Source organism: Phoenix dactylifera, chromosome 8, assembly GCF_051530095.1.
Source record: "Phoenix dactylifera cultivar Ajwa chromosome 8, Ajwa_hap1_PhDact_Kaust_v1.1, whole genome shotgun sequence".
Lineage (NCBI taxonomy): Eukaryota > Viridiplantae > Streptophyta > Magnoliopsida > Arecales > Arecaceae > Phoenix > Phoenix dactylifera.
Window position 1 is genome coordinate 3,743,015 of NC_143197.1, and position 25,406 is coordinate 3,768,420.

The 25,406-nt window shown below is 36.6% G+C and overlaps 2 protein-coding genes across 4 annotated transcripts; one reads left to right on the plus strand and one right to left on the minus strand.

The window, feature by feature from the left end:
- Window positions 1-6,720: 6,720 nt before the first annotated feature.
- On the minus strand, window positions 6,721-19,134 carry LOC103710345 (SAM50-like protein SPAC17C9.06). Of its 2 annotated transcripts, XR_604605.6 has the most exons (5): window positions 18,581-19,134; window positions 12,334-12,807; window positions 7,253-7,762; window positions 6,995-7,164; window positions 6,721-6,906 (listed from the first exon to the last, which is right to left on the minus strand). XR_604605.6 is itself a non-coding variant. In XM_008796022.6 (4 exons), the coding sequence occupies exons 1-4, from the start codon at window positions 19,091-19,093 to the stop codon at window positions 7,081-7,083; spliced, it is 1,581 nt and encodes a 526-aa protein (XP_008794244.3). In that variant the 5' UTR covers window positions 19,094-19,134; the 3' UTR covers window positions 6,721-7,080. The 2 variants fall into 2 exon arrangements, 1 of the variants encoding a protein (XP_008794244.3); XM_008796022.6 differs by having other exon boundaries at window positions 6,721-7,164.
- Window positions 19,135-20,797: 1,663 nt separating this feature from the next.
- LOC103710386 (importin subunit beta-1-like) lies at window positions 20,798-25,179 on the plus strand. Of its 2 annotated transcripts, none has more exons than XM_026805899.4 (3): window positions 20,798-21,082; window positions 22,116-24,564; window positions 24,647-25,179. In XM_026805899.4, exons 2-3 carry the CDS (start codon window positions 22,145-22,147, stop codon window positions 24,843-24,845), a joined length of 2,619 nt encoding a protein of 872 aa, XP_026661700.3. In that variant the 5' UTR covers window positions 20,798-21,082; window positions 22,116-22,144; the 3' UTR covers window positions 24,846-25,179. The 2 variants fall into 2 exon arrangements, with proteins under 2 accessions (XP_026661700.3, XP_026661701.3); XM_026805900.4 differs by having other exon boundaries at window positions 20,818-21,082; window positions 22,137-24,564.
- The last annotated feature ends 227 nt before the right edge of the window (window positions 25,180-25,406 follow it).

Consider the following 25,406-nt stretch of genomic DNA (forward strand, 5'->3'; position numbering starts at 1 on the left):
CAACGAATCAAGCAGAAAAAAAACTCTGACTCATCAAATGATTCAAAGATGCATAAAAAGTCAAGCTCTTGTCAGTCGGGTACCAAATCATGCCTAACTTTGTCTCTACCTTGAAGCATGTTGGTCCGCCAAATAATAAACAAATCCTAACATGCAAGCTAGTTCCAACACCAAGTAATAGTCTCAAATATTAAACACACTGTATCGGAAAGAACAACCAGATCTGTAGTTAAAAACTCAGTAAACTATACCTATGGTTTTGTTTAGCATAGAATTACATACGGTTTGTATGCTTGTGTGTCAGGAAGTTTTTACAAATAAATAAGCTGGATCCCCTCATCTCGCTTTCTGGAAAAACTCTCATTAGAAACTGACAGATTCGCCTGCAGAGATAAAATCATAGAACTATAGGCTGGATTCTCCTCATCCTCAAAAGAAAGAGCCCAAGGGCTCATTCCGTGCAATGGATAAGGTCAGATGAAGGCTTGTGGGGTGGATGGAAACAAGTTCGTGGAAGTCCCATGGCTACCTGCTCTTGAACCGTCAAAGTTTTCAGCTAGCTAACTGTTCGTGGAAAAACTTGCCGACCTCATTGTTTTGGCGAAGATTTTAGCACTTGGTTTCGCTTTGCTGTACGTCTCTGATCACGACTGCATTGAAACGAGATGAAACTAGCCGATAAGTTCATCATCCATTCGCCTGAAAAGTGTGTGGTGCAATCAAAATCAGGATATAAAGATAAGGTTGCGTCAGTTGATTGGAAACTAAGCTATGGCCACAGTGATTGCACCCCCTCTTTCAGAATGCATTGCTACCTGATTGTTTTGCTAAAATTCCATGGAGTTTTTTTTTTCTTCCTTCTTTTTTCCCGTGAGAAGAACATGGGCTTCCCCATTATCATTTCGTTAAGCTATTGAAAAATGATAGAAGATAGGTGTTAATTAACTTCGCCTATGATGCCTGCTGCCAACTGATGCGTACGTGTCTTGTAAAAGTCGTCTTTGACACTAGAAGGCTCGATCCATATTAACACCTGCCATCTACTCATGCTTTAAGGAGCTTCCTTGAGTCAACAGTGCGTAGGTTTCAAGACCTAGAGTCTTCAATAGAAGTTATATATGCAGTTTGAGAAGTTTGAGGGCGTATCAAAGAAGATTTGTAAGCGTGTTAGAAGCTATTGGGACATGAAGATGTTGCTTGCGAAAGATTTGTTATGTATGTGGATGGTTGTGGATTCAAGGATTTAGGTTTGCATGTGAAGAAACCATTTGAATCATGGTCATGCATGTAGAAGTCAAGCTAGGAACTGGTGTTGGTTGCAAGCAAAAGTATGCCACAAGAGTGCCAAGTGCGATCCAATGTCTTACATGAATTACACCTTATGGCATGTAACACACTCGTGATGAAAGTGATTCATCAAGAGCCTAGGTACTGGACCCATGGGCCACCATCCACAACTAGCTAAGTGCAGCCTAAATTTTTTGAGGATATATATGTGCAGCCTAAATTGTTCTCCAAAAATTATTATCTTCAGTACACTGTTTTCTGGCTTCATGAATTAGATCTCCGCTGTGTTTCGTCGGTTGCTGCATCCTCTGCTGCATTTTCCAATTCTCCCTATAAAGCACTGTCTCCATAACTAATGCAAGTCACTTTAGTATATATATTTTCATTTCTTTTTTAAGCCTTACATACTTTGAGTTGCTTCCAGTGTCTTGGTAGAATTTTTCTGCAAGTATCATACCACAAGTTATCGAATATCCTATAGATCGATCTAAGTTAGAAATCACTAAACCAACCAGTGACATACGAATTCACGAGTAGCAGGTTCCAAAATTTACGATCATAAAGGATCAGAAACTTCAATGGAGAACTAACTTGAACCAGATCAAATAACAAACAAGTATATATAGTTCCAATTTTTTTTGCATCAAACTAATCTAGTACATTGTATAACAGCACAAAATATGATAAATCACAACTAATTTCAGACTGACGCTTGAGTCCTCAATGTATCAGATCAATCAGATCCAAATCCAATCCTATAATTAAACTTTTAGATTTGATATAAATCTTGCAGTTGAATTTAGATTTCAGTTAGTGGATTCAAATCACTTTTTCTGGCAGTGTATTTAGGGACATTTTAGGGCATCCTCCTGTGGGTTAGGTAGCTTAAGAAAGCATATTTTTGGAGTTTCATACCTAAAATACTTGAGGAATAAATAATATAGCTGTTGGTGCAAGAGGTGCATTTAACTAGTCCTGGTTGCTCTGGTCCTGATAGGATTTTTAATGGCTGGTTTGGTGTGGAAAGATTCACTCACACACCCAACCTGGAAAGGTCAACAAAACGAAGCATATAATATATTGCATGAGCATACGTTATCCCTATGAATGCGGATCTATATACTGAAGGATGTCTGTACCCGTGCTCTATCATCCATGCATGTCATCCAAACCATATCTCCATGATGCCAAATGCAAGAGCTCCATCCTACGCATGTCATGCTTTCACCTCCTATACACTTTGAAAAGGTTAGATCTCCTGCGGACTATTTCTGCTGAGCCAGTGATGTATAGTAATTTAGTTCATTTTCTAAATAGTTTGACTTGAACTTGGAAAGATAGGCTACATCTGAAATGGGTCATGCAGATTTCGCTTGCTGAGACTGGCAGAATCAATCAAAATGTAGAGTTTGATTTGATTATCAAAACCTGTATATATATATATATATATATATAGAGATATATATATATATATATATATATATATATATATATATATATATATATATATATATATATATATATATATATATATATATATACAGAATTAATCAAAATGTGGAGTTTGATTTGATTATCAAAACCTGTATATGTTGTAGTGTCAAATATATATATATATATATATATATATATATATATATATATATATATATATATATATATATATATATATATATATATATATATATATATATATATATATATATATATATATATACATACATCTATATAGATATATATCTGTATATTATTAGTATTATTACTATTATTAGGACTATTACTATTATTAGTATTATTACTATTTTTAGCATTATTATAATTTGAGTACTATTACTATTATTAGTATTATTACTATTATTAGTATTATTACTCTTATTACTATTTTTAGTATCATTACCATTATTAGTAGTATTGCTATTTTCGTATTATTACTATTATTAGTATAATTACTATTTTTAGTATTTTTAGTGCAACAACTATTATTACTATTATCACTATTTTTAGAATTATTAATATTATTACTATCATTATTATTACTATTTTTAGTTTTATTACTAGTTTTAGTTTTATTACTATTTTTGTACTACTACTATTATTGGTATTGTTACTAATATTAGTATTATTACTATTTTTAATATAATTACAATTTTAGTACTATTACTATTTTTAGTACTATTACTATTATTAGTATTATTACTATTATTAGTATTTTCACTCTTATTACTATTTTTAGTATTATTACTATTATTAATATTATTACTATTTTAGTATTATTATATTTTTAGTATTATTACTATTATTAGTATAGTTACTATTTTTAGTATTTTTTGGTACAATTACTACTATTAGTATTATCACTATTTTTAGAATTATTAATATTATTACTATTATTATTGTTACTATTTTTAGTTTTATTACAATTTTTAGTATTATTACTATTGCTACTATTTTAGTTTTATTACTATTTTTGTACTACTACTATTATTAGTATTGTTACTAATATTAGTATTATTACTATTTTTAATATAATTATAATTTTAGTACTATTACTATTTTTAGTATTATTACTATTATTAGTATCATTACTATTATTAGTATTATTACTATTATTAGTATAATTACTATTTTAGTATTTTTAGTACAATTAGTATTATCACTATTTTTAGAATTATTAATATTATTACTATTATTATTGTTACTATTTTTAGGTTTATTACTATTTTTAGTATTATTACTATTTTGTACTACTACTATTATTGGTATCATTACTATTATTAGTATTATTACTATTTTAGTATAATTACTATTTTAGTATAATTACTATTTTAAAATTATTAATATTATTAGTATTATTACTATTATTAGTGCTATTACTATTATTAGTATTGTTACTGTTATTAGTACTATTATTATTATTAGTATTAGTATTATTAATAGTACAATATCACTATAATATAATATAATATAATGAATTAAAATCTAATAATAGATTATATTATATTATTATTATATATTATTATTTACATTTAATAATAATTTAACATTATTATAATATAATCATATAATAGAATATAATGTAATGTAATATAATCTAATATATTATCTTTTATATTATTAATCATATATTATAATATAATATCATATATTATAATGTCGTTTGATAAAAAAATCAGAAAACTATTTTGGCTTTGCCATAAAGCTGAAAAAGGTTTATTTGGAAAAAGCTCTATTTTGGAGCTTCTCATCAAAAGTTCTTTCTAACGAATATTAAAAAGTTGTTTTGATTTTAATAAAATTTTTTTGATGAGCAAATGCTCACGAACAAATCTCATTATTACATCTTATATCATATCATAATATATACTATAATTATAATATAATATAATATAATAATAAATATAATATAATATTATATTATATTATACTATATCATTATAATAGTATAATATATTATATTATTGTAGTAATACATAATTATAATATAACATATTCTTATATTTTATAATAAGCATAATATATCTATTATTATTATTATTGTAATGTAAAATTATGATTGTAATAATATATCTTTGGACAATCAATTAGTTGGTGCAAGCACGCAAGTCGTTCATCCAAAATGCCTTCGTTCTCATCTTGAGAGCCATGACCTACAATATAACTTTATGGTTCCAACCACCTCAGTACCGTCCTACATGAATTCCATGGAGCATTTTTGCATTATTAATTTATGTTTAAATGCTCGTAACAATATCTAAAAAAAAAATTGTAGATAAGTATTTATTAGATGGCTGAAGTAGACAGGTTGTTGGTTCTGCTGATGCCAACTGCATAGATTTTCTGGCATCATTTCTTCAGTACTAAATAGACTTGCACAAACTATCAAGCCTCATTCCAGCTATTTGATAGCTATGGTTTTTTATAGTTCATCCATTGTTGAACAACAAAAAAAGGTATCAGCCGAGGTACAGCAAACTAGCAGCCCCATTTATTCAATTTATTCAGTAGTGAATAGTGATGCTAATTCAGAATAGTCAGACCAAGACTACCTGCAAGACAGAAGACATCCAATCCAAATAATTTTTTACCTTTACCTTCTTTTTGTTGTTATTTTTTTTTTTGTTTAATGTGGTGACGGTTATTTTGCTGTAATTTTCCATAATCTGATAGTTGCATGAACTTCTTGCTCATTTAATTTACATTCTCATTTGCAGCATATAACCGCATGATACATTTGGGCTGCTAATTTCAGTACATGTGGCAACTTGTGTGCGGCACAATGGATTGATATCAGCATGGAGTTGCCTAGCTTGCATGAGGCTCAATGAAATTTGGAAGTCTCAGAGTGAAGTACAATTTGCTGTTGACCTCCTTGTTGAAGCTGATGGAGTCTGAATACTTGGTTAAGCGAACTAGTTACATGGACATGCATAAGCTTTTTCGCACCAAACTGGTTCCGTATATCCTGGAGTTGTACTTCCATTGAGAAGAAACCTCTGGCCCTTCTCATAGTTCTGATGGGTGACCACAAGATCGAGGAAGCCTGCTATAGCTTGCAGGGCAGACTCTCCAGCTTTCTACGCCAACGTGCAGCATTCTTTGACTCGATGGGGAATGCAGAAGCCGGCACTTTGCCTTGTCCCCACCTACAGCGGTACTCTCGATCTCTGCAAAAAGGCTCGCAGATGAGGTGATCCACGGAGTAAAAGAGGGCAAATAAATACTTTTATTCCCCCATAAAGTAGAGGGGACCATCTTTTATTTTCGTTTCCCCCCCTCCCTTTAACTCTTTAGGTTGGAGTTGGAAGAAGCACTCCCTGATGTTTCTCTTGATGGAAAAAAAGGTTTTTCCTTTCTGGCAAGAAAGCTCCTCTGTTCTAATTTCTAACAGTAACTCTGTGACAGATTAGTACCTGAAGAATCTGTGGTGTGGGCTACTCCGGTTTAACGTGGGTTGCTGCCAGAACTCTATGATAAATCGGATGTGCAGGTCTTGAAGAAAATCTTATTTTTCTGACTTTCCCTTCAATTATTGTAATAATTAATGACCTAGACATGCTGGAGTTAGATGTGACTGATGCTAGTAAAGAAATCCGTTTTGTTTCTATCAATCCACTAGCTGAGGCAACAATGTAGATTCTATTGCTGACAGCTGTGTCTAAAATCTGGTTTCAGATCCATACCAAACCAGACCGCTAAAATAGTTCATTATTAAGAATGCCCTAGCTATCCTGCTTCCCTGCATGCTTCAACATCCATAATGTGCCAATTGAAACTTATGTTTCACTTGGACATGCCAGTTAATGTGCTAATTTAAGCACCAGTTGCATGAGCAGCATCTGCATTTCAGCCAACACTGATTACACGAAACCAACAGCACATAGCAAGAGTTTTGTCGATTAATTTCACCAAGGGCGACTATGGAAAAACTCAAACTTACATAAAAAATAATCAGAAGGATGATATTTTGAATTAAGAATTAATAACACCTCATCACGAGATTTGGTTTTTACCACAAGTTCAAGACTTGGGGCTGCAATACCGGTTAAAACATCTACGTGATTATGAACTAATGAAAATGGAAACGAAACCATCAATTGAATCTAGTCACTTTCATCCTTCCTGTAAAAAAAAAAAAAAGATCTTACTGAAATTGTCAATTATAAGTTTTTGGATCAGGAGGTTCCAACTTATTTTTCTGTTGGCTCACCATACAAAATAATCGAGGAACAATCATGGCTGTCATCAGTGGTAGGTATCTTAAAATCTCCACTTAAAAAGCAAGCCAAAACAATTCTATGATGGGGAAGAGAAGTTGAACTGAACACCTGTCCTTGCCTGATCATGTTCAGACTGCTTCAATATGTAGCAATAGTTAACCTGAAAGGAAAAACCATTCATTAAGAATAAACGTTAATCATCAGTTTTGGGCAAAATGAGCTATGTTAGTGAAGAACGTAATACTAACCTCCATTTGGAACAACTTAGTAGGAATTATCAAGCCAAAACCTGCAGAGCTTTGAAACATCTCCATATTTTTTGAAAATGAAAAAATTTTAAATTCTTGTGCTGTTAATTTTGCAAGATTCCTAGCACAGACAAACATGTGACCATGTATCCCAGATTCTCTGAACAGCTTCAAAGGTATATCAAAGGATAGATCAGCGAAGGCTGAAACAGCAAGCCCACCCCCTAAAGCACTCCTTTCTGGAGAGGCATCGAAGTCATCATTGTCAAATTTACTGCGAAATAACCTTTTCAAGTCAAGGAGGCTAAATCCTCCTGATTTGTACCCCAACAATGAGGTGCCACCCCCCAGGGTGCACACAGGAGAAGAATGATTGCCCATGTAGAGTCTATCAGGCAATGACGAGTCAAGAATTCCACTTCCCCATGGCATGATAAGATCTGCTGCAACTCCAATGTTGAGGGCAGTGTTATGAAAACCCAATGGAAGAGCACCTCGAAGATCAAACTCCTGTTATATGATGTCAAAAATAAAGCAGACAACACAGAGAAATACTTGCTTGAGTAAGGTGGAAAGCACAAAACCTCATGCAAAATTTACTTAAAACCTACTATGTATATGTGTACATGTGCATGCTTAAGATCACTTACATCCCAATGAACAAGAAACAAAACACAGAAGTCAAGCAAAAGATCTAAAAGAGCATACACCAAAATGCCTGTACATATTAAAGAAATTTCCTTTTATATTTGTTCCTCAGAACATAATTCATCAAGAGATGCTAGCAGCAATATAGTAACTAGAAGCAAGGAGGTTTGCTTCCACAAGTGTTAGTTGAATTGATATAACATAAGAAATAATAAATACCAGCAGGATGGGGGAACTTGTACTTGATGTAGGGATGTGCCAAGCATGTAAAAGAAAACCTTTTCACCAAAGACTTTTTCCAATTATTTTACTCTTGCCTAAGCAACTTTGTTTCTTCAGTCACTACAAAAATGGAAAAAATCTTTAGAAGCTTACATGCGGTTGACTAGGAAAGTAAATTCATTCTTAACTCGCACATGCCGTCTCCAGCCTCATTGATCAGGGAGATACCAATGTCTTATCTGCTGATCCATAAATGAAGTAACCAATACTTAGTTCTCCATGAGTCCCTTATAGTTGCCCTTTTGTGCCATCAACCAATACCATGATTTGCCATGAAAAAAACCGTATTTCAGCTGTACCAACGCGTGCTTCTTTGCTGAGACACATAAAAAAACTACAAATCCTCCCACATATGATTTTTTTTAAAATAAACCTCACTGAATATACACATACTGGACCATGTTAATGAACTCCATATAAAAAAAATATCATTAAAATGTCATTTAACAAAAATTTCATTTTTAAAGGGCATAAGTACAATAACTATTGACTTCATTGTGCATTGGGATGTCTTCTGTTTTGTAGCATAGCAGTCAACATGTGAGTATACAAAACAATATTGGTTAGTACTATTGCATGATATGCACCAATAAGTTGAACATTGGAGCATATTTTAATGTGGGATAATGAAAAATGTTTCTCGAAGTAGGAATAGCCTTAAAATATTATGGGAAGTAGGAATAAAATAAAAGTTTGTGCATGATCTATTGCTAAGCCACCAATAATAAATACTTCTAGACCGAAAAGGAAAAAAGACTGAATTCAAACTTGAGGAAAGAAGAGATATAAAATTGTTGATGCAAGTATTGATGAAGAAAAAATTGGTTCTCATATCAAAGATTTAGTTCTACCATCTGTTATCTAACTTGGACCCACAGACTTATGAAAATAATACAAAGATCTCAGAAACATTCCTTAATAAGGGTAACATACCTAGTTTGAAGAGATGAAGAAAAATAGGATTGGATCATTTCACTATCTCCAATATTTTTTGGAAAAAATAGCACGTTCGTTTCTAACAATGCCATGTACATGGGTTCTAGCACAAGACATACAATCTCAAAGTGAGCATGGTAATATCACTTTTATATATGTCCAGGATTGGACATACCTTTGCATCAGCAAGCCTACTCATGGTCCTCGCTGTCCAAAATAGAAAGGAAAATAACTATGAATAATATGCTAACATGAAATCACTGCAAAAAATAGGTGGGTTTATAAAATTATAACATTAAATACCAGAACGAGTATGCTCGAAAAGATGTTTGATAATTTTTGGATCCTTATATATAAGTTCTTAGTTATTTCTAAACTTAATGCTGGAATATGAGAATGCCCAAAAAGATGTAATATTAATTAAGATTGTTAGACAAGAGATACCACAAAGTGACTAATTTTGTTAATTAGAATCTGTTATATAAAAGAATAGGAAGAGAGATAAAGATATTTATAATAGAATTAGAGATGGGTAGATGAAGCGGAGAGGTATATATGGAATATTATACGATAGGTGAATACCTTGGAGACCTAAGGAAAAATTTTATAGAATAATAGCAAAGCCTATAATATTGTATGGCTAAAAGTGCTAGGTGACAAAGAAAGTACATGGTAACAAATTGTGTGTGGCAAACAATGAGAATGTTAAGATGGATGCGTGGTAAAACTAGCAAGAATAGATTAAGAAATGAATATATTAGAGGAGTTGTAGGTGTTGCACAAATTAAGGACAAAGTGATAAAAAATCAATTGCGATGGTATAGACATGTACAACAAAGATTCAAGTAAGCTCCTAGTAGAAAAGGTACTTTAGTTTGTGTTGAAGGTTATGAGAAAGGATGAAGACCTAAATTAACATGGATGATGGTTGTAAGGAAGGATATGGAGAAACTTCAAATAATATCGGAGGTGACCCTAAATAGGAATATTTGGTGAATGAGAATCCATAAAGCCAACAGCAAATTGTTGGGAAAAAGGATAGATGATTATGATTTCTAAATTTAAAAACATGTATGTTTTGGATATGTTTGACGAATTCAACTTGAGTCAAAAAAAGAGTCCAGAGATGTCTCCTTGTAGAATATCCATGTGGTCATCTTGGGTTTAGCAAGAGAATTGGATTATTTCGAACATAGTTGAAATATTTAGATAATCATGTAAAGGTTTAGGCATGACGAAGTTGACATAGTGTATAGTGTCTAATAGGATTAAAATGATTTTTTCTCGAACCAAAGAGGCGATTTTGCACTAACAAGTTGTTTGTTTCATGCTGAATCGACCAGAATGAAGCAAGCGCCGGAGCAGTGCATCTATGATCTTTAAACCCATCTTAGGAAACCATAATCAAGATGCAATATGTAGATTTCAGATATATAATATGCAAGTTGTAACTAACATAAGGGCACTACTGATTGTAGTTTAAGCTCAATGTCTTTGGGGCCAAACCTGTATGCCACCTATTGTACCATTTGGAACAAGCTATCTAGGTTGTTTAGTAGGACAACAATTATTATACATGCAAACCTTAGATCTGATATCAATCATTTGATTTATTGAGTTTTGTTACGTTTATTCAATTTATAATATGTTTTAAGAAAGGTTTTGAGAATGGCTTTACTTTGGTTTGTTCCTGTGCTGATTTAAGGTTCTAGGGACCATGAATTAATTGTAAGGATTACGGGAGAGACTGATTAAATACCCCAAGACCATTCAAGCATAAAGAAAGGTAGATGGACTGAACTGCAAGTAACTATTTTAAAGGCAGACTACTTTAGTTAATTCTATCTCTATCAAGGACCAAGTAATATTATATATCTTTATTAATTTATTGTTGGTCCACAATGGCAAAGTTGTCCAGGCCTAAACTATCAAGAAAGATAAATTAGAGGAGAACTTAAGTGTACCTAGAGATCTATCTCTCTTCCTCTCTTGCTTATTCATTTAATTTTCCCGCCCACTCTCAAGAATGCAAATTGGATTCAGTGTTACTAAAGGGATTAATAATTCTAAGGGGTTGACCCACGCTAGGAGTTTGATCATTCACATCTGATATGTGTGTGCGTATGAGGGAAATAGAGTGAAAGAGAGAAGAAAAGAATGGCATTGACAGCATAGACTCACATGGTCTGCCAACAATTTCAAGGACTATATGGTCACTCTAGGAGCTTATTTAGAATCTAGAAAACCTAAACTCCAACATTCACCATTTAGTCCCTTTGTAATCCATTCTATTCAAAGTCTTTGCATGTTTATGTCATATATACATTATTAGTGACTAGCTGAAAAAGATCAGTACTTAGCTTTGTGCTTAGCACACTGGTATGCCCACCCTGGCAATCTCTAGAGTTATGGTCCATGCCATGCTTTTTAGAGCTCTTTCATGAACAATTACTGATACCAATCTCTAATGCATTCTAGGATAAATTCTCATTGTGTCTATGCGAAAAAAGGTAGAGTTCTGTGGCTTAATAGAACGTCAATAATATATCGCCAATTTTTATAAATCAGATAGCAGTTCTTATCCATAATGACTACAATGTAAAATGGCATGTCATATGTTGGAGATGCAAATTTAACAAGGCGTATAACTGTAAGGCGTTCAAGAGCCTAAATGTTAAAAAATACAATATGGTGATTGCAAGTCAACGACTTAATATCATCAGAAGTTTAGAACTAATTCCAAACTTATCAGGATCATTATATGACTGGCAAGAATAAAAAAGAAATCGAGTATACTATCATGTTCTGATCTTTCCAAAGCATTTTACGCCATCTAATAAGAACAGAGAAACAAACCAAAACAAGAGACAATAGCAACAAGTGCAATTAAAATCTCAGGATCCATAAATGGCCAACAACCAAATAATTCCAGACTCTTAAAACATTTACATCCTCCCCAAAAGACAAGCTAAGTTATGAATATTTCCACTCTACATTTTGTTCTAACTTTCTGCTGCTTCATTGGAAAAAACATAAAAGATGAACAATAGTAGAATAATTTTCTGCCTCTCACAGTAAAGGTATAAGAAATGGTGAATTAAGCTTACATGTTTGAACTATGTTGACCGAACTAAGATGTTAGTTTATTAGAGCATGTATAAATACTTAAGCAAAACCCATTTTAATGAAAACTAGAAAAGGTAGGAATATATTACCTGTCGTATAAATCGTGAATCCCCACTATCCGGCCCAAGGCCACCAACTTGAGATGTAGAGAGAAAAGCATATCCACATGTTGGCCTTAGATTTGAATCTCTCTTGTCAATCTCATACGTGTATTTAAATGAGGAGAGCATCTGCCTCCTCCTTGACTCGGCTGATATATGTGATGGATCGCTTAACATACGCAGTGTAAGATTGCAAGTCAAATCTTGATGTTTAGTTGATAGCAAACCAAAAGAAAGGCCTAATAAATGTTCTTTATAAGATGAAAGTTTAAACCAATCTTGCGTAAGTAGTGAAAGTCTAGCTGTTTGAGGAGTTGATACAGCTAAGAATCTGGGTAAGGACAGTCCAGCACTTATCTCTGATATTCGGTCCCAGCCATAAGCCCCAGAAGCATCCCAAATATCACCATAGCCAAACAAGTTTTTGAACTTCAGTGATCCTTCAAGCGACCAAGTTCTAGCCTACAAAGTACATATAACAATTCTGAGAAGCATTAAACAAAATGAATTACAACAAACATTTAAAAACATGCCAGTATAACAGGGTAGCACTGAATATAAAAAATACGAACAGACATCAAGTTACACAGGGTTTATAGATATAGAAATGTCAATTAGCAGAAAAGAGTACTCAGAACAGCCTTACAGAAGAACATGCTTTTTGAAAACAAAACAATACATAGAAAGATGCATGGAGATAAGCTTGCATGACATGATTACCTTTTGGGAGAGCAAAGTGAGTAGAGAGAGAGAGAGAGAGAGAAATACGGGGCAGGGGGGTTTGCGTAGGAGGGAGAGTAAGTGCTCCGATATCTATTATAACAACACCATGACATATATGTCAGACTGAAAAACAGTACTTAGACTTCTTATATACAAACACTTGGTTGCACTTGTTGCCCGCATAAATTAGTACCACCAAAATGGCATGTGGATATATGTAGCCAAATAAAAGATATATACATACATGATGAGCAAGCAATAAATTCATTATATCTACTTCATATGGCATCTTCCTGGATCAACTAAAGCATGCATTCAGAGTACACCATTGCTTTGTTTGGTGGTCTTTATGGGTGTTGACTGTTTTATGGGAAGAATTTTGCATCCAAAGCATCCATTTGTGCATATCTTAATTCATATTAAAAGGTCTATCGATATACAAAAATTGCATTGGTACATTTGGTTGAAAAATCCACATGCTCCTATATATTTTTCTATTTTATTTTACAACTTTATTCAGTTATCTACTATAGTAACATGACTTTTAAAAAAGAATGAAAAAAATAACCGATCAATATCACACTGATGTTGTCCTTGTCACAACCACATATGGTATGGATCAGTTATTCCATAAGGTTCAGACTTGCATAAGTTTTATGCTAAAAATATTGATATTTAGTAAAATAAATCAGGTGACCTTTGGATACACAAGATGTTGTATACATAACAGTAATAGTCGGATAAGTTTTTCCTCTGAAGGACTTCAAGCTCCATAATATTGCTTTGCATGTACTTTTAAGTAAAACAGATATTCTACTGTAGGTCAAAGCACTAGATCAGCATTTTTTTTTTAAAAATGATAGACCCTAAGTAACTTAGAGGCAGAAACTATTTCTCTTTTACTTCCCTTTTCCATTAGTTTCTCCTAAGAGCAAGCCTATAGATTCCTTGCTTTCATTATTAAAGAAACTAAAACTTGTTGAACTTCATGATGCCGCAATGAAGCAACAAGTATTTTGAGATGACACCAGGACTGACATGATAATTCGGAAGAGATAATATAATATCTTCTGCAGGCAGAAAAATAAAAACTAACGATCATTTCATGGTTTTTTTTGAAACGGCATCTTCATTGACAATTCAAGAAAAAGAAGAATATTGGACCGGTTGAATGGGTTTGCTAAAGAAACAAATATGTCATTAGTAGGTGGCATGACAAACAAAATCAATGCACATTGACATAAAAGCTCATATGAAGTTCCTAGAAATGCATAATTCTAACCCATAAGCTTTCCAGCATAATGATGCTGATCAAAGAATTTTGAAAAGAATGTTGCTGGAAAAAAAAAAGAATTTTGAGAAGAAAAAAAGAGTGGTTTAAAGCATGGAATGCCGTACCGGTCCGGTCCTAGACCGGTACCGGAACGGCAAAAAAACCAGTATTCCCGGTTTTTTATCCGAACCGGCCGGTTCGGAGCCCGTACCGGCCGGTACCGGCCTCGTACCGGTGCGAACCGGCCGATTCGCACCGGTACGATTTTTTTTTTTTTATAGAACCACAGCACCACGCGCTGTAGTTTTTGAAACCACCGCGTACCGTACCGGTACCGGCCGGTACGTACCGAACCGGACCGGTACCGTACCGGTCCGGCCGGCCACCGGTACGCCGACCGGTACCGGTACGGCGGACCTTGGTTTAAAGCCTAGTGAAATGAATCTTCCATCCCAGGTGCCACACTCACTTCAAACCTGCTTTCTATGTTCTCCCTGTTCCAATTTTCTTTTTAAAATGATCTATTTTTGGTGATTCCAGATCTACTCACACTTCAAATGATTTTAGATTTGGACTTTTTATGCACTTCATAATTATTGGGTGGCTAAGTGTTATCTGATGGTCAAAAGGCAAGAATCTGCAATTTTTGAGGAAAAGAACAAATCAAGAGCTTATTACTCCTCATAATTATAGTAGCCTTGGAAACTAAATTCCTATGAGGTAGTGGGCATCTTGCTATTGCTAGGCACAGTGGATCAGCGGATGATTGTCATAGCTGCATAAGACTACAGCAATGTCCCACTGGCTGTGCACTAAGATTCTGTCTTATGATGTACATGATGGCACCGTGACATTATCTTCTTATTTTAATCATTCAATACACATCAATATTTCATATGACTAGGGGTTTCTATGTTTGATACAATCTGATTATAGCTTGGAACTTCACTTGTTTCTTCAAAACTGCTGATGCCAGTCTCAAACCCAAATGAAAAAGGTGAAGACTTCACATTTAGGTTGACAGCCAGCTGTAAAAACTTGAAAAACCTATAGAATGTAACTTCAGTTTTTGATATGTTTGAATACTTGAGGTTTAATTTCTTTATGCAACAAGCCACAATAAAGCAGGAGGGCATTAAATTTGGATGTATAAAGTGGAGGGAAAAACCTAAGATAACATGGATGAGAAGTTATGAGAAACAATATAGAAAGCCCTGAGATATCATCAAAGCTAGACCTAAATAAGAATGCTTGGCAAACAAGCATTAATGAAGCTGACCCCAATTAGTTGAGGAAAGTGTTGATGGTTATATTATGACCAATACTTTTTTCCAATATGAAATTAAATAAGATTGAAGAAAAGAACATTAAATTTAAGTAGGCAAGTCAAGGTTTGAGTAAACCAGTAAGTTGGATTCTTAATGCTCCAAAAAACAAATTCGTACTCAGGACTACAAAAGCTAGGAAGGAAAAGGAAAAATAAAAATAAAACAACTAAGAAAATACTTATACGAATAAATTACAAGTCCATCTGCAAGGTTGCCAAACATGTAAATGTACTCTATTACTCACTAATAAACTCTCCAATTATGGTAGTTCAATTATGATTCATAGTTCTCCAAAAAAAGTGACGACAAATACACGATTGCAACTCAAATTCTTACTTAAATTCTGTGCTTAGGCTTAGATCTCAAGTTTTAGCACACAGCTAGCTACAATTTTAAAACAAAAAGGGGCCTGAATTTTGCCTCTGGAACATGAGAAGTCCTCCCTAAGGGAGAGACTGAAGAAAGATCAGTTATCCTTGAGGAAATAATGTTTTATAAGCTTCCAAAATAATGAACATACATCAATCGCCTTTCTTGAGGAAAGCATCTCGATACTAATTTTCAGTTGACATCAAGCTTGATAGGTTCTGTCTAAATGTGTTATCTAGTTTGGTTGTTATGATGCTCAAAATAGTGTTAGCATACAAACGTGAGAGATAAAGTCAACATATGAAGAAAAATTTAGTAATTTTAAGAATAGGAAATATACTGGGGTTGCCTTAGATGGTTTGAGAAGTTAAAACATCCATGGTCTGAGAAGTTTAAGACTCATGGACACCCAGAATAAGTGCAATGAAGTCTATATTTCTTATGGCTGGGTTCCATGAAACACCAAGGAAGATTTCTTAATCATCCTTCCTCTATGCTTCCCTGCCTCTTGCTTTTATGGGACCCCGAGATCATGCAACTCTGCACTATTGAGGTGTATTCTCTTCTATGTTTGCGCATATATATGATTGACTCAATAGATCAGCGATTCTAAGCGGTGGATGCACTACAACTTCTAATTAGCTTCAATAGTTAATGACTTTTTGCCAATCTACAAACACAATGCATTTGTAAAGGTTGTTGTGTACTTGCTGCAACTCTAACCAGAAATTTTTGCAAGCACGATACGTATGGTTTGAGGAAAGACTTAAGCATTCAGGCATGTGGAAATAAGGAGAAAGAGTTCAAGAAGGTTGTTTAGAAACTTTTTGTAGCTTTTGATAGGTAAGAAAATCGAAGCATTCACATCAATCCAAGTTGAAAGAGTAGGATGAAGCATGTTGTTATGCTTTTGGTTTCTTCAACAAGACCCATGTGAACAATGCATAACAAATTGGCACCAATTAAATTTCCTTTCAAGGTAATACAGAAACAAGAAGCAATACTAGACATATCAAGGATCATGTTGATTTATGGTTAGCCACCAAATCACCAATAATTGGTTAAGCTCTAGATATCAAGAGCATTACTAATTTCATTTTAAGGTTTGAAAAAACAACTATAATGCAGTAAGTACCATTATGTACCATGCCATACTGCCCCATAACAACTTCCTGATACCAGTGAGTACCTCATGCATGAAAATTGGGAGAGTGTTTCTAAAGAATTGTAAACAAGAGAACATGCTAGCAGTTTCCAATGCCAACAACAAGGTCATTTTTCTCGGCTTGAAAAGTAAGAGGCTACAAAACATGAAAAGTTGGCAAAACAGAAAAAATAGGTAATAGCTCAAAATAATAGTAAAAAAAACATATGGTACACCATACCATACCAAACTAAGCGATACGGGGCATACCGTACCATACCGGCTTAGTTTCGATACACAGTATGGAAAGGCGTACCAAATATCGGTACGTCGAACCGGCTCCCATACTGGACATACCGATAAAGTGACAAAGTAGCACCGGTACGGACCTCGGTATCGAGACGGCATACCTTGCAAGGCAAGCTTGGGATGATTATGAAAAGACTCATTCATGAATATAATTCTTTTAGTCTCCAGCCACTATATATTTGTATACCATCCACACAACTAGAATTGGCGGAGAAGTGGAGGCAGAGGAATGGAAAAGTATGAGGAGTTAGGAAGTCCCTTAAACTTGAAATCCATAGAATTTTCGATATCGCAAGCCACCTGCAAAGGTGATGCCCAATAGTCCTAAGAGTTAATAATCATGGGATCCAAGGCCATTTCTTATAACTTCTACTTCTTTCTCCCCTGACCATCTCTCTTTGGTCATTTCAAAGCCATGTAGGGGGCACCAGATACAAGTAAAAAGATAGCCAAACCTCTTGTTTCCTGCAGGTTTGCTGCAAGTTCAGGATGATGAGAATTTGGGGCAAAGATTTAAACATACGTGCTGCAAACACTTTTCCTTCTAATTCCACCGATATAGAACGAAAGCAGGCATAAGCATTGCATGCCTGCCCTTCAATACCCTCTAAGGCCAAGCTGCCTGTCTCTTGTTCAGGTGAACCATCTTACAGAACCTCATATAACAAACCCCTCTAAATTTCGGCATCATGGTTGCAGAAAAGAATAATTTCCACCTCCGCCAACAAGCTCTACATTCTAAGTAATCCATCAAAATTATTGTCAAAACATTTGATACAATTTCTGAGGCAATTTCAACCAATAATTCTTGGAAGACCCTAACAACTCCCATTTTGTTCTATGTCGTTATGGTACCAATGTAGGAACACGAATCACATGACATTTCCTCAGAACCAATTCAAAGATGAAATATAAACCCAATTCAAGAAATCTAGTCGGCTCTCCGTCAAATTTACAGAACTGCTTAAACCAATTATCTTATTCTCGTTCCAGGTATACGATAATTATAATAATAAGTCAAGAAAACCTAAACAGAAGCACACAACATCTTCTCGACTTTGGATGGAAGAAGCGAGGCCGGATTTTTACCTCCGGCTTAGAGAAGACACAAATATCGCCAGCGACAGAATTCTTAGCCTCGACGACCTCGATGACGACATCTGCCGTGCCCGGGAGATCGGGCGGCCCAGCATCGAGAGTGATGGAAACGGACTCGAAGATGTTGAGCCGCCGGAGGCGCTCGTTGGCGGCCGCGGCGGCCCGGAGGAGACCCCCGAGCGTGACCGCAGATCGGAAGGCGGGGAGCACCTCGGCCTCGATCAGGGAGGCCCTCGTCTTGGCGTTGCCCTTGACGACGACGCCGTGGACCCTGATGCGCGCCGGCCAGATGGAGTAGCGCCGGCGGACCAGATCGTCTAGGCTCTTGATCTCCAGCGACGGATCGGCTCCTCCCTCTTCCTCCTCATCATCGACATCTTCATCATCTTCGCCATCGTCGTCGCCGTCGTCTTCTTTCTCTGCTCCGTTCTCTTCCCAATCTACATCTTCTCCCGCTATTTCTTGTTCTTGGTCGCTGCGAGGAACCGCTACTGGTAGAGCCATTAAATGAGGATCAAGAAGGAAGCGAAAACTGAAGGCGCGGATGAGTGATGGCAATTTCTACCTCGTTAAATCGGCAACGTAATTGCCGACTACCATCCAAAAGCATCGCACCGTTATCCAGCATCTCACGGTGCTTAGAGATGCGCGCTCAGAATGATGGTGTTACATGGAGTCGCACCTAAATCTAGTTAAGAAATTCATCGTGTCAGGCCAATCTTATTTGCACCGCAGTGGGGTTGCTCCTTTTAGCTCATCAACCAGCTAATTGGCTTAGTTGGCACAACGAATTGTGAATTTGAAATTATGAGATTCTATGAGTTCTTGAGGCGAGGTAGATGGGTGGCTTGATCTCGTAATTTGATGCCCCTAATTATTGCTCCTCACATTATCAACAAAAGCATTCAAGACCTTCATGGTGGGTTAGCCCACAATACACACCGGAATTGTGTATCTACTTCCCAAATAAACATACAAATTTTCTTGCTCGGATGGAGAAGGTGAGATACTTTGAAGAGATAGCTTTGCAATCATTATAGAGTGATAGTCTGAGTCATCTTTCTTTTTTCTTGCACACGCCAGAGATCTCTCTCCTTTGGAGAGAACTCATCATCCTTCATTTATTTACTACGCATATATTTATTCTCAACAAGTTCATTTGAGATGAGTCCGATCGGTCTAGAAAACAGAGTGAAAGGTCTAAGGGAAGGTGAGAGGCCATAAAGAATTGGCTGAACTAATAATAAGTCATTCATAGCATTGACATCATAGGATTCAAATAACCCATCATGCAACACTCTATAGTCTCAACCAAATCTTTCTATGTTGATACGACGATCCCGAATAATAACCTATGCAGCTATAACATATCACCTCATTAGGTTAAAAGAGCAGCATTATTGTTTTATAAAGTTAGGATTCTCTGCAATGCATATTTTGCACCGTATAGGGCTATACAGCCTTAGATAGTTGCCACATCATCCATCTCGGAGATAGATGTGCTATCACAACATGCCACGTCCAACATCCAAAACAATCTTCTTACTTCCAAGTGTCGCAACATCTATCTACTTTCGAGATAGATAACGTGGTAGCTATTCAGATCTACACAACTCTTTGCGAAGCAAAATACGCATCACGAAGGATTCAAAATCTATTTTATATTAAGTTTAAAAGTGGGTCACATTGAGTCCAAGCTGGCTTTAAGTTTGGTACAAAAATGGTTCCATATTCGAGGCCAACTCTATCAACTTAATTATACGGAAAGTTAGGTTAGATATCATATATTGAGGTCAACTAATTTTGTGGCCTATAATAAATTATTCTTTCTTCCTATCTAGCGAAGAATTTTTCTTGGCGCTATAGCTAGATCTGATCACTATTGAACCTGATCCGAGTTTCGAGACTAGCATGGGATGGAGACATGATCCATGGGCTAATCTTTAGGCATGATTCAAGCCTAAATTAAGTTATAACTAAATTAAGTGCACCTTAGAAGGATCCATCGACCGCCAATTGGAAACTTCTACTCGATAACTTCTCCACATGGTTGGACATTTTTGTCCCGTCAAACGATCTAGTCGGGCTTGACACTCCCAAGCTGTAAAGCTATGCTAACGCGTCAAACCACCACCCCTTGCCATGGGCCGTCTCATCTGGCCCACTTGTACACTTCCCATTAGGTCAAACTCCTCCGATGTCTTGCTTAGCCTCCAATTAAGTGCGAAGAGGCGCATTTCAAAACACTAGGGTTTTCGACTGCCACGCGACAACCTCCCGCTTCTTCAACCCATTCGAAAAGGAAGAAAAAATCCCTTATAAAAAATCTCGCCCCCCGACCCCGGACCCCAACCGCAGTCCGCTCCTCTCATTGGAGCCCGTGCGCTGAGCCGAGGGGAGCGAAACCCTAAATCGCATCCTCCTTCGGGCTTCGATTCGCCGCCGGAGGAGGACGAGGAGGAACCGCGTCGCTTAGAAGATTCCCAATCAGAGGTATCGCTTTCGATTCTCTCGTCTAGTTTTCTTCTCTTTTTTTTTCCCAATTAACTCTCAGATCTGATACGGATTCATCCCTACCTGCGTTTATTTCTTCGATTTCTAGGTGTTTTTTTTGTTGTTCTCTTTTCTCCTGTGTTCTCGGTCATCGGTCGATGCAGTAGGGTTTATGGCTTTATAAGCGATTCATTTCGGTATAATTTCTGGTCTAATTTTCTGGGTGAAGTTGATGGTTTCAGTATTATTTGTTTGTTCTTCGGGCATTGGTTCTCCTAGATGCTGATATCTGTTTTTTTTTCCTTTTTTGTGAGCTTTCGACTATAATATGATGTTAGGGTTTGGGGTTTAGGGTTTTGGTTTCCATTTGATTGCACAAGTCCTCTTTCTTCTTTCTTGCCATGTTTTCTGACCTTTGGGGTTTAGAGTTGTGTTTCAATTTTTCTATCACCTCTCTGTCTTGTAGGGTTTTGGTCCTGCGAATCACTATATACTTCCTCCGTTTTGCCTTTTTTTATGGTGGGGAGCATTAATGTTTGTATCAAAATTTGTTTTTGGCTATATTTATTAATAATCGTTTGATTTCTTACATAATTGTTAGGTATTTTTGATTGAGGGATCTGTCTGACGATTGTTTGGTTTCGATAATAAAAAAAGGTTTTTTTAATCAGAACTATCAAATATTCGTGCAATAGAAACCTTATTTCCTGGGGAAAGTAAGCATTTTCTCCTGATTCTATCAAATGTATTGTTGATTTCTTTCCCGTTACCAGATGCTCCATGTTGCTTGATTTTGGGAAAATTGCAATTGTTCTTCTTGTTGTGAAATTTTGTATCATAGTTATAGAACATGAAACTTCGATATGAAACAATGTTAGAAATCAAAGTGGGAAATTTGTCACTTCTTTTCATAGTAGTTTAGTAGAAATTGATGAATGCTTTCAATAACAATTATCAGTAGGTTTCCTGCAAATTAGGTATCCTGTATTTGCATGGTATGCCTAGTTTTGCTAATTTTAATTTGCACAATCAGGCTTCCTGTATCATTTTGTAGTTTCTAAAATGGCAATGGAGATTACCCAGATTCTGTTATCTGCCCAATCTCCTGATGGGCAGATACGAACTGTCGCAGAGGAGAACTTCAAGCAGTTTCAGGAACAGAATCTTCCCCAGTTCCTCCTTTCATTGTCATTTGAGCTATCAAATGACCAAAAGCCTCCTGAATCTCGAAGACTTGCTGGCATTATCCTTAAGAATTCCTTAGATGCGAAGGACTCAATTAGAAAAGAGGAACTCACTCAGCGATGGGTTGGTATGGACCCTTCTATCAAAGTCCGAATCAAGGAATCTTTATTAAGGACTCTTGGATCATCTGTATCAGAAGCACGGCACACCTCATCGCAAGTGATTGCCAAGGTTGCTTCTATCGAGATCCCCCGGAGGGAATGGCAGGAGCTTATCGGGCATTTATTAAACAACATGACCCAGCAGGAGGCTCCTGCTCCTCTGAAACAAGCAACCTTGGATGCACTGGGATATGTCTGCGAGGAGGTATCTCCTCAGGACTTGGAGCAGGAACAAGTGAATGCTGTTCTAACTGCCGTGGTTCAGGGCATGAATCGGACAGAGCATAGCTCTGAAGTCCGTCTTGCTGCTGTGAGAGCACTGTACAATGCTCTTGATTTTGCTCAGACTAACTTTGATAATGACATGGAGAGGAATTTCATCATGAAAGTCGTGTGTGAGACCGCTGTATCTAAAGAGCTGGAGATTAGACAGGCAGCATTTGAGTGCCTTGTTTCTATAGCTTCTATGTATTACGAAATTCTTGATCCATACATGCAAACATTGTTCACTTTGACTGCAAATGCTGTGAGGGGAGATGAGGAGCCTGTTTCTCTGCAAGCTATTGAATTCTGGAGCTCTATCTGTGATGAAGAGATTGGACTACAGGAAGAGTATGGCAGAGCTGATGAAGGGAGCTCTTCTGTTCACTCTCATTTTATTGAAAAGGCTCTTCCTTTGCTAGTGCCGATGCTGTTGGAAACACTGCTTAAGCAAGAGGAGGATCAGGATCAAGATGATGGTATTTGGAATCTGTCCATGGCTGGTGGGACGTGCCTTGGACTTGTTGCAAGGACTGTTGGGGATGCAGTTGTGCCCCTTGTGATGCCTTTTGTCGAGAGTAACATAACAAAGAGTGATTGGCGCAGCCGTGAGGCAGCCACTTTTGCATTTGGGTCTATTCTTGAAGGTCCATCGCTTGAAAAGCTTGCACCACTGGTTCATGCTGGGCTGGATTTCTTGCTCAATGCAATGAAAGACCAAGTAAGTCATGTCAAGGACACGACAGCCTGGACGCTCGGAAGGATTTTTGAGATCTTGCATTCTACGAGTAGTGCTTATCCAGTAATAACTCCTGCAAACCTTCCTCGTATCATTTCTGTGTTGTTAGAAAGTATCAGAGATGCCCCCAATGTGGCTGAGAAGGTCTGTGGGGCCATTTATTTTCTTGCCCAGGGTTATGAGGATTCAGGAGCCATTTCGTCAGTGCTCACTCCTTTTATTGGAGACATTATTTCAGCTCTCCTTTCTACAGCTGATTGTGCAGATACTAACAATTTCAGGCTCCGATCTTCTGCATATGAGACATTGAATGAGATAGTTAGAGCCTGTAATATGTCAGAAACTTCAAACATCCTAACCCATCTACTTCATGAAATCATGAGCAGAATAAACCGGACTCTAGAGCTCCAAACAGTGTCCTCAGATGACAGGGAAAGACAAAGTGATCTGCAGGCCCTGCTGTGTGGTGTTATTCAAGTAATAGTTCAGAAGCTGAGTAGCTTGGATGAGACAAAATTCATAATTCTTCAGTCTGCTGATCAGATGATGTTCTTATTTCTTCAAATCTTCGCTTCCCGCAGTACCACCGTGCATGAGGAAGCAATGCTTGCTATTGGGGCCCTTGCTTATGCTACTGGACCAGAATTTGCCAAGTACATGCCGGAGTTTTATAAGTATCTAGAAATGGGCTTACAAAATTTTGAGGATTATCAAGTCTGCTCTATCTCAGTTGGTGTGGTTGGTGACATCTGCCGTGCCTTGGATGACAAGGTTCTTCCCTTTTGTGACGGTATCATGAGTCAACTTCTTAAGGACCTCTCTAATTCCATGCTCCATCGGTCTGTCAAACCTCCTATATTCTCATGCTTTGGCGATGTTGCCCTTGCAATCAGCGAGCATTTTGAGAAATATGTTCCCTATGCACTGCCGATGCTTCAAGGAGCTGCTGAGCTCTGCGCACATCTGGATGCTAGTGATGAGGATATGCTGGATTATGGAAACCAGCTTAGACGAGGCATTTTGGAGGCCTACTCTGGTATACTTCAGGGATTCAAAAATGCCAAGGCTGAGCTGATGATACCTTATGCAAGCCATTTGTTGCAGTTCACCGAAGCAGTCTTCAGGGACAAGAGCAGGTATGCTGTGCTAAAACAGTTTTGTTTCAGATGTTTGATTTCTATAATATGCAACAGTATCATCATTTTGACTTTGTTGCAGGGATGATGGAGTAACTAAAGCTGCAGTTGCTGCGATGGGTGATCTTGCTGACACGCTTGGTCCAAACACGAAGGTCTTGTTCAAAGGCTGCACATTCCACATTGATTTCTTGGGGGAGTGTCTTCAGTCTGATGATGACCAGTTGAAGGAGACTGCAACTTGGACTCAAGGGATGATTGGACGAGTGTTGGTTTCCTGAGGTGGAGCCTGTTTTGCGGTAGTATGCGGGTCCTTTTCCTGGTTATACTCAATACAATAGTATTTCAGATCGCAAAAAAAAGAAGTCTCAAGCGCTTTAGCAGTGTATACTAGGTGTTCTGTTTTAATACCTGTTTCAGGTTTTTGGGACCTTGGAGTAGCAGAGTTTTGCCACTTTTAAGGGGGTTATAGTGATGGATGTGGTTCTTGAACGTTGTTGACTATTGCATCCACTGCTTTGTGGTGAGTGGTCATTTGGAATGTTGTAACTGTCCGATCCATTGGTTACAAACTGGGTACCATTTGTTAGAATAAATTTTTATTTTGTTCTTCTATGACAGCTCTCAGTTACCTTGACGGCATGCAGCTTACAGGGAATACCTGGATTCTTACTGAAAGTGAAAGCAAGGAGTGCCTGTGCCTTGCAAATTTGCATCTAGATCTTATGATTGAATATTTGTTTTTTGTTTTGGTTAATCTTGCAATTTTTCAGTTAAGGCCCAAGTCCAATGCTCAGCCGTTCAGTTGGAGACTTGAATTAGAAAGGCCAGTACAATTATTT

Coding starts and splice junctions, on each gene's coding strand:
- LOC103710345 (XM_008796022.6), bottom strand. CDS start 19,093: ATGGCTCTACCAGTAGCGGTTCCTCGCAGCGACCAAGAACAAGAAATA. Junction 7,763..12,333: donor ATTCACGATTTATACGACAG/GTAATATATTCC, acceptor ATCATATAACAG/GAGTTTGATCTTCGAGGTGC. Junction 7,165..7,252: donor CTAAGTTGTTCCAAATGGAG/GTTAGTATTACG, acceptor TTTTCCTTTCAG/GTTAACTATTGCTACATATT.
- LOC103710386 (XM_026805899.4), top strand. CDS start 22,145: ATGGCAATGGAGATTACCCAGATTCTGTTATCTGCCCAATCTCCTGAT. Junction 24,565..24,646: donor GTCTTCAGGGACAAGAGCAG/GTATGCTGTGCT, acceptor ACTTTGTTGCAG/GGATGATGGAGTAACTAAAG.